Below are 9,949 nucleotides of genomic sequence, written 5' to 3'. Positions count from 1 at the left end.
TCCTTTTAACCACATTTTTTGTTCTGAGGACATTTGAATTAAGTACACTTAGATTTGGACAGGCCTGAAACAAAGATTCACTTCCGTAGTATGCTCTCCGAGGCTTTGGCCGCCATGATGGTGAGCAGACTCCATAAACGCTGTATTGAAAACATGTCAGTCGCTAATTGCTCTCATAGACTGTCCAAAAGGGTTTTTAGGTTGTGTCAAACAGGACTTAAAGTGTATATTGTCAGCAAATAGCTAATTTGTTTTTCTGGGTGATTAGTTGACTTTATGTCCGTGTTGATGATTGTTGATGATTAGGTTATAGTCGATTAAATGTATTTACAAATAATGCCAGTACTGATATAAATGTTACAGTTAATGTTTCATATTGTGCAAATACTTAGTTATCTTGTCAGTATTGCTTTTTAGTATGTTGATCGGTAAATGTTGGCCAAGTTTCCTTCATCCTGCTTTCTTCTTTTCATTTCTACCTACATGTCAGTCATATTTCTATGCTTATAAATTCATTGCGTTCAGTAAATAGCATTCATCCGTTTCATCAAAGTATATGCACGGCTTATAACAATATTTTATTCTCAGCTCAGAGCTAGTCAATGCATTGTTGCGCAGTTGTGCGTCGAGCCCTACCCTCCCTTGCTCACCATCATGGCGGACTTGCGGCTCCATGATGTACTACACTCCGTTCCACTCATTTATTGAATCGCAGTGTTATTCAATCGAGTGTCCTTGATTCTAAATCAAGTGGGACCGGGGGGGAGGGAGGTATCCAAACAAATTTGGGGGAGGTTTATTAGCTGTAAACTGCAGTCATCAATTTAAAAAAAAAATACTTTCTTGTATCTAATTGTTGCATTTTTTACATAATTGTCTGATAAAAATATATTTTTGTTTTCCTGAAATCTTATTTCTGTGTTTTAGTCTGATTGTAAACATAGAGAGGCCCACCATTGGAGAAGCACTGTCTTAGTAGCTTCTAAGAAGCCAATGTAAAATATGTCATCCAATTTGAACAACTATTTTTTTTAATAACACAGGCCGTAAGCAAAAGTGCAGTAAATGTTACTAAAACATGTCGTACTGTACTTGTACTAAATGCTAAAAGAAGAATAACAACACCAACAAGCCGGTTGAAATTCAAATTGACATAGTTCTGTCAACATAACACTTTTTTTTTAACACTTGTTTCTAATATTTTGCATGTTGTTAAAGAGGCAAGTCAAAATAAATTGTGCTCTAGCATTGTGTTTAGCACAGTTCATGTATTTAAACGCAATAGATGTGTGGAAATGTGACTTAAAGTGCTGCTAATCTGTTTTAAATTAGTAGAGGCAGACCACTGGAATGTTGGAAATGTGTGTTATGACGTATTTCTACCACAAGGAGGCAATATTGAGCTTCATTGAAGTTGAAACCTTGTAATGAAACGTTTATGTTTGAATTTATGTTTGTTTTTTTTCTTTAGCTAACGGTATGGAACCAACCTTTAAGTGAAAGACGATGAATCGTTGAATGGACGTGTTTCCTTTTTAACGACTAGGTCCTGTGGTAAGTCAGCGATACCGTTTGGTTTTAGTCTGTCCGTAGAACTGTTTGTACAACTTTAATGTCTGGATAAAGGTCCAGTAGAATTGACAGTTATCGTTTCAGTAGTCGTCCCTGAACGCACCAGCGGCAGTTGAATGAAGTGGAGGGCAGGAAGTGGTTGTGAAGGCAGTTCCACACCTTTCCGGTGTAACACCGCCGCGATCAGCTCGGCTTAAAGGAGAAAGCCTACTATAAGGGACCGAAAGTGAGGACATAACGCAGGTAAATTGCTTATATTTCACTTTAGAGTTTCCTTCAGAGTCAGTCGATTCCAGTATCGTTCCATTGTAGCGAATATTTTGTAACAGAAAACGGTTCATTTTTCGCCGCTAACAGCTAGCTAGCTAGCTACAAGCTCGTTAGCTTGCTAGCCGTCATTAACCAACATGAGCTAATTTGGTTTGCCTGACACTCCTCTTTAATCTCCTTACAGGGGGGAGAGTGTGTCCTGGTTGACTTCATGTGTTGCTGAGTCACGGATGAGTTCTCTAACCAGGAAGGTGACAAAAATCTTTGGTTGGAGTAGCACTAGCTGTAGAAAGCTGATTTTTACTTACCCGGTAGTGCTGCAAGAGCCGGGGCGCAGCCGGTAAAGAGGACTGTCACAGGTCTCCCGAAGGACTGTAGTCGTACTATAACACTTCCCTGCATAATTAACACACCAAGAACTCCCATTTAGACTGTTTTGGGGTCTGGGAATGACCATCCCGCAACAGTTTGTGGAGTAACGAGGCATGGTGTGAACAGGCCGCGTAGTGCTACTTTGATACACACGTCCATGCACCAGGATCCCGACCTCTATAGCAAGTGCTTAAAATAGAATCAACATGAGAGTGCTTTTCTAACATTATTAGCAGCCATGCTTTCACACATAAGCCTATAACTGAACTGAAGTCCCATTAAGAATACACAGTACTGTTTTTGTCATTACCAGCAAGGTATTTATATGCACAAGAGTTGAAAATGGGGAAGATGCTGTCTAAGATATTTGGGAACAAGGAGATGAGAATATTGATGCTTGGACTTGACGCCGCCGGGAAGACAACAATCCTGTACAAGCTGAAACTGGGACAGTCGGTCACCACCATCCCGACAGTGGGCTTCAACGTGGAGACGGTCACCTACAAAAACGTCAAGTTCAACGTGTGGGATGTGGGCGGCCAGGATAAGATTCGCCCCCTGTGGCGACACTACTACACAGGCACGCAAGGGCTCATTTTCGTGGTGGATTGCGCCGACAGAGATCGCATCGACGAAGCGAGGCAGGAACTCCACCGCATCATAAACGACCGGGAGATGAGGGATGCCATCATCTTGATATTCGCCAATAAGCAAGACCTTCCCGACGCGATGAAGCCACATGAAATCCAAGAGAAGCTGGGATTGACCCGCATCCGAGATAGGAATTGGTATGTTCAACCCTCCTGTGCGACCACAGGTGACGGACTCTACGAGGGCCTCACATGGCTAACCTCCAATTACAAGTCTTAATGATTGATTGCTGACTGTTTTAGGTCAAAATTATAATACAAGTTGCAAATAACCTCACCAATGAGTGGTTAAGTACAAATCAATTGCCCTCATTTATTTTTAATACTGCATTTACCCCATAACTAATTGATCCGCCAATTGGGTTGCTGGTTTAAAAAAAAAAATGCTTGTCCTGTGTAGCAGAATTTATCACAGCATTTTAGGGCTTGCTTCTTTATATTGAAATAATCGGTTCTACTGTGGAAGCCACAAAGAGTTCACCACCTTTGCCTGTTCTTTTTCCTGTTTTATATCATTTTTCTAATGATGCCGAGTTTATTTGCATTCATTCTTGGGTTCTTGGGGTTCTTTTATTTTTGTTTTAATGGACGATGACGCAGTACTATGATGAATAGTATTTGATGAAAGGGTATTGATTGCTGCAAATTGAGAGAGAATGTCCCCTTTAGTCATGATTCATTGTTACATGTCTTAAGAGAAGATTTCATCAGCCCTCACTCAATCCTCTTATACGGGCTATGTATCTTTAAACTAATGTGTCATGTCTGGATACCTAAATGTGCTAATATTCAACAGAATGCCTCTTAACCATGCTTGTTGGGATGCATTTTTAATTCAGAGTGGGTCAAATCATCGCTCCAAAGGAATGTCCTTCAGTACTCTCAATCTGTCTGGATTAGTCTCGGTATCGGGACATTATATGATGATGATGATGATGGCCTATATCTGTAGCATGAAGTGCAGCAACGCTCCACCAGGGACCACACCTGCCATGCAGTCAAATGTGTTTGCTGCAGCTCTTATTTTGTTCAGGCTGGGGGATCCATGTACAGACCTTGTCATTGTAATGTCTTATTAAAAAAAAAAAGTGATTTGAAAGCTGCGTCGTCTCTTGTTTGTTAAACCAAATGGGGCTGGACTTAGAAGTACGGTGAAGTAAAAACTACGTTTTAATGTGAGAATATGCAAAACGGGAAGTTAAACTGCATGAAAGTGGTAGAAATTAATGTTTGGTATATACCTTAAAATGCTTGTAGGGGATAAAAACGGCAACAGTACTTGCATGATCACTCATATCTAGAATGTGACTTAGAACACAGGTGTGCATCAGGGCTGAGTGTTAGGTAACGGGCAACTTCCCAGTCCGTGGATGATGAGAGTTGGGCGTGTGCCATTATGACTGATGGGCGGATCAGTCCTTTGCTCTCATAATATACAGTATAATAAACTGCAATATTGCATCACTATATTTGCACCTCAAATTACCTTTTTCTAACAGTTTTATATATCATATCACTGCTATTTTTTTTAGAATATTTAATGTTTTCATTATATATAAAATGTAATATACTGTACAGATATGTGTATATAATATAGGAACAAGGAACTCTGAAACCTTTCATTGTGCTTCATACATTGGCAAAATATTGAAATACTCAAAACTATTGCAAGATGTATCACTGTAATAGGAATACATGTCAATTAAAATCATTTTATAGTATTTTTAATGAATTTGTGTTACCGTTACCGACTTCTTCTGACATCTTCACATTGTTTATACGATTATCCTGATCTGGAAAACTAGAAGTGAGCATGCGTTGAGGGGTTCCATTTCCCTAGTCTTTGCTGACCTCATTAAATTCTTCTGCTTCTGCTTCCGCTGGTGCTGAATAAAGACTGCCTGCCTAAATAAATGCGTCATAGTTGCACACAAGATCAAAGATTATTTCCGAGCTTCATCTAAAGGTGAACGCTGACTGGCGGATCCGCTTCTAAGGATGATTGTTCATGCTAACTATCATCACTAGTCTACACAACAATGAATTAGAACAGTAGTTTTGTTTTTCCTTTTTTTTTTTTAATGATGTTGCATCCCAGTGGGGCACCCACTACTACAAGCTGACATAATCTTGATTCCACAGCCTTCTCCCCCAACCACATCGACTTAGTTGCAATTGGTACTGGTTCGAAGTCCTCAGAGCTAATGGTTATATCAGTGAACAGTGTGGAAAAAAACAATATCCGATATAATTGGATGACTATGGAGTATCCAGCATCGAACTGTGCCTTGTTCACAAAACAGCTGTCTGGAGGTTGGGTAGTCGGTCTCTAGCTCCCTGGAAAACCATAATACAGTAAAGTCTCGTTATATCGATATCGGTTATAACGAATTCCGTACGATACCTGGTTATTATGATAATCCGGTTACTACGATGCCCTTTTCATCTCCCGCCAGCCAATTTGGTCTGCTTATATCGATACAAAAGCAGCTTAAATCAATCTTTGCTTAGCCGTTCGCCGTGTTCTTTTTTGGTATTGAAATCCTTAAGCAAAGATTGATTTAAGCTGCTCGACATTGTTCTATACTATAGAATAATGTCGAGTGCATTATTGCCCACTTTTAATGCAGTTCGGCGCAGGATCGGATATATGGATAGTCCGGTTATATCGGTATTTTGTCCGACTCCAGAGAATATTGATATAACGAGACTTTACTGTATTTCCATTGCTGCCTAACTCCGGTTGATATACACACAAACAAGGTAGTCTGGCAAACTTTCTTTGTGTTCTAGGATACTTGCAGCATGTCTCTCATACAGTTGTTTTGGGGTTTGTGTATGTTTTTTTTTTCATTTTCAGCATTTTTCTTTTGCATTTACTTTTGAACTTACTGTGTTTTTAACATGTTCCAGTTGTATGTGTTTTTCTTCTTTTCTATCCCCTCCTGCTCCAAATCTGGCCAAATTTGCATAACAAAAAGCATTAAATACAGCTGTAAGGGCATTTAGATCAATAATACTCAGCCCCAATGGTTGGCAAAAAATAAATTGGTGCTTGTTGTGTTGAAAGGTTAGGTGCTCAATCGCCCAAGAAAGTAAATAATGGATACCAGCGAGCGTTTCGTCAAGAAACCTCCATTAGCCAACCATGACACTTTAATTGTGTTGTAATGACCACTTTCGTTCACACCACTTCATTACCAGCATGTGATGCTCGCTGCTTTGTTGGGAACACCATCACGGCCTACTGGTGGACAGAGGACAGAGATAGTAACAATAACCATAATTACCATTACCATAATATAATTGAGATGAGCCCACTCCCTCTGTGAGTGCCTGGAATTCCTTCATGATTTGTGCCAGTGAAGTAGGCAGGTGTTCTGATGGTACCACCAAGTACTGTACATGATGGTAGCATAAGTTCCCAGTGAGTTCCTCTATGCTAAATGGAAAAGAGGAAGAGCTGACAGTTCCGCCTCTCTACCCCCTTTATGCTAAGCTCAGTTCTGCAATTATGGAGCAAATACAATTCCCATCCATGCAAAAAAGAAAACTTATTACATGGTGGTTGGGTTTACAGCACTACTGCCCAGTGGTATTTTTATACCGAGGGAGAAGGGTATGCTAGTAAAGTACTTTGTGGCTTGTGCTTTTTTTTCTTCAAATGTGTCTTCCAGTGGCAATACTAATGCACAGAGCAACACAACATTTAGATTCATTATAAAACGTCCAATATTCAATTATTTGCCATTCAGCTGCATGTTAGAGAATATGTTGTGCAGAAAGTACTACAACACTGAACATTAAAAAGTTTAGATAAGGTCAAATTGAATCAACCTTCAAATGGTATATGCTGTATTTTAGATTCAGCCTGAAATTTCACCCAAATGCTAAATATCCTGAACTTTTTGTGAGTAGCGCATGTACCGTATTTTCTGGACTATAAGTCGCTCCGGAGTATAAGTCGCACAAAGCCAAAAATGCATAATTAGGTAGAAACATACATAAGTCGCACTTTCTTCTTTTCTATCCCCTCCTGCTCCAAATCTGGCCAAATTTGCATAACAAAAAGCATTACATAAAACTGTAAGGGCATTTAGATCAATACATTGATGCTTGTTGTGTTGAAAGGTTAGGTGCTCAAGCCCCCAAGAAAGTAAATAATAGATACCAGCGACTGGAGTATAAGTCGCATTTTTTGCGGGTAATTTATTTTCCAAACTACTTGACCAAATCAGACATTACATCCTCTTGGAAGGCAAGTTCTAACAATAATAAAATAATATAGAACAGGCTGAATAGGTGTAAGATATGCTAACACAATGGTTATTCAGCTACACAAAAATAAACATGAACAGAAAAGGTGTCCAGTTTATGTAACATAAACAGTTTTTTTCATTTATAAGTCGCTCTGGAGTATAAGTCACAGGAACAGCCAACCTATGAAAAAAGTGTGACTTGTAGTCCGGAAAATACGGTAATTAATTTACAATAATTATAACACTTGACTCCTATTGCACCACATTGTTATGCTGCCTTGTTATTTGGCAAATTGGCAAATATTTGGAATACAGGAAGTGAACAAATTTAATTGTAATTGATGTGAAATAGAGGAGGTAGAATAAGCTTTGCTTTGCAAAAATACAAAAAAATACAGTATACATATACATACACTGCCTCAATAACATAAATAAATATGAATAATTTGTCCATTAAACTATATTATAAATGCATTTTCTCAATGATTCCAATTGTTTCTAATATTTTCTTCAGTAATAATCGTTGAATTTGCAAATTTTGGTTCCACACCCGACTGCAAAGTAGGATTCATAATTAATAAATTGAATATTTTTGTAGTTACAACATCGAAAAAAACCTGTTTAATACAATTGTTACCATTATTAGAGCTTTCTAGACATGAACTAACAACCCTATAGTCACCTTTTACACTCATATCACCCAATACAGTAGCTATAATCAGATAAAATAAACCATTTAAGACCTAAATAGGACTCGTGCGGATGCGTGTTTCAATAAATGCCATCTGGAAGTGAGAAGAGGAACTGATATTAGGGATTCAGAGTTGAGATTTAGCAGGAGTACGGCCACAAACACAAAATAACGATCATTTATGAATTAATTTGTGCTAATTAATTAACTGTGCCGTTGCTGTATTGTAATGCATCACAACTGTTGGACATATTGGGGCACTGCCCCTTGCGACAAGAATAACAGTAGAGTTAAAAGTCCTTAAAGTTCTATGGTAATTTCTTTAGTAGGTATTGCGTAATCCTGCTATTCACGAACAGCAATGCAAACCTAACCTGGTTGGTGTGTATTTTTACAACAATGTGGTCTTTTATATTTGCTTTCATTTCCTCTATTCCTCAGCTGCACCTTCATTTTAAGTGGGAACTTATATATATACTTATTTCTGACCTGGTATATTGTAAGATCTCTAATGCATAAGCACAGAGGCCAAGCGTATTATTACAGGGGTCTATTTGTTTCACAAACGGTGGCGTATGGGGAACACCCACTCTGTCAGCGTTTACACAGGCACAGCTTATCCCCAAGGACGGTTAAACGATCTCTTTAGTTTGGTTAGCAAAAATGTGCATGCACTTTTTTTTTTTTCCCACTCCACAGGAGCTGTTAGTTCTGGGAGTTTGTGTTCAAGTCTTCCGGTGTTTATACGTATACGTTGAACGTAGTGGGTGTAGATTACCGTATAACATGACCAATTGAATTTAACTAGTTGGATATACCCGGTCAAAGTGCAATAATTACACAATTACAGCCATTCACAGGTCTGGCATTGTGCTTTTTTTTTTTTCTTTCTTAAAAAGCAGTCACAGATTCGATTCATATGAAAACTTGAAATTTGTCCACAAAGTTTCTCTGTGAGCTGGCTGGTCCCTGGGCTGGAGTGTGTTTATTCAGCTGGAAAACACACACACACACACACACACACACACGCAAAGTCAAGTACGTCATACATGAGCATTATCAGTCCTGCACACGCCATAGTGCACTACAGTCCATTTATTTGGCTCAAAGATCATCTATTTCTATAAAAGTCAATTATTTGTTGGGACATGTTTTTTAACCGGGAGGTTACTCACACGACACAAAGTTGTTTTTTTTTTTTGTTCTTATGTAACCTCCTCACCACTCTTTCAAAGGCTTGTTGGTTGGATCCACCCTATCGCTCACAACCATTTACACATCAAATAACAAAGTAAAAAAAAAAAAAAAATGTTCCAAGACCACTCCAAAAGCTTTGCCAACACTAACTACATTCTACACGTTTGACAAGTCATCATGTAATTACAGAGCAGTTGCTGCTTTGACTCATCTTACAAGGAGAAACATGCTCTATATAGATCAAGGCTCTAAATGATGGCATGTCGCATCACACAACATGGCATTGATGACTTTCATAATTAGCCGGAGTACCCGGAGAAAAACCCACGCATGCACAAGGAGAACATGCAAACTCCACGCAGACATGGAATTGAACTAAGGTCTCCTAGCTGCGAGGCCTGCGCACAAACCACTCATCTTGTTCTGGTGCTAAATGTGTTTTATTAGTTTAATTAATATACATTCATTCATTTTCTATACCGCTTATCCTCACGAGGGTCGCGGGGGGTGCTGGAGCCTATCCCAGCTGTCTTCGGGCGAGAGGCGGGGTACACCCTGGACTGGTCGCCGGCCAATCACAGGGCACATTCATAGATAACTAAATTCTAAATGGGTTTTTTTTACATTATTAGAGTCCTCTAGGGATGAAATAGCACCCCTATAGTCACCTATACACTTGTATTTCCAAATATAAAAGAGACATAAGATATAATTGGAGATAATAAGACATAAATAGACACAAATAAAACATTCATTTTGCACCGCTTATCCTCACGAGGGTCACTGGGGGTGCTGGAGCCTATCCCAGCTGTCTTCGGGCGAGAGGCGGGGTACACCCTGGACTGGTCGCCAGCCAATCACAGGGCACATTCATAGATAACTAAATTCTAAATGTTTTTTTTTTTACATTATTAGAGTCCTCTAGGGATGAAATAGCA

General features: G+C 39.1%; 1 protein-coding gene across 1 annotated transcript; it reads left to right on the top strand.

The window, feature by feature from the left end:
• The first annotated feature begins 1,438 nt into the window (after window positions 1–1,438).
• On the top strand, window positions 1,439–3,987 carry arf6b (ADP-ribosylation factor 6b). Its single transcript, XM_058091287.2, has 3 exons — window positions 1,439–1,554; window positions 1,657–1,815; window positions 2,027–3,987. The coding sequence occupies exon 3, from the start codon at window positions 2,557–2,559 to the stop codon at window positions 3,082–3,084; it is 528 nt and encodes a 175-aa protein (XP_057947270.1). The 5' UTR covers window positions 1,439–1,554; window positions 1,657–1,815; window positions 2,027–2,556; the 3' UTR covers window positions 3,085–3,987.
• Window positions 3,988–9,949: the final 5,962 nt, after the last annotated feature.

This window comes from Doryrhamphus excisus, linkage group LG14 (assembly GCF_037039965.1).
Source record: "Doryrhamphus excisus strain RoL-2023G ecotype Guam linkage group LG14, RoL_Dexc_Guam_v1.1, whole genome shotgun sequence".
Classification (NCBI taxonomy): Eukaryota; Metazoa; Chordata; class Actinopteri; order Syngnathiformes; family Syngnathidae; genus Doryrhamphus; species Doryrhamphus excisus.
Note: the sequence above shows the minus strand (reverse complement) of the source record. Positions and strands in the feature narration are given on the sequence as shown.

What these genes read in the sequence shown, in the direction of transcription:
- arf6b (XM_058091287.2), top strand. Translation starts at nt 2,557, where the DNA reads ATGGGGAAGATGCTGTCTAAGATATTTGGGAACAAGGAGATGAGAATA.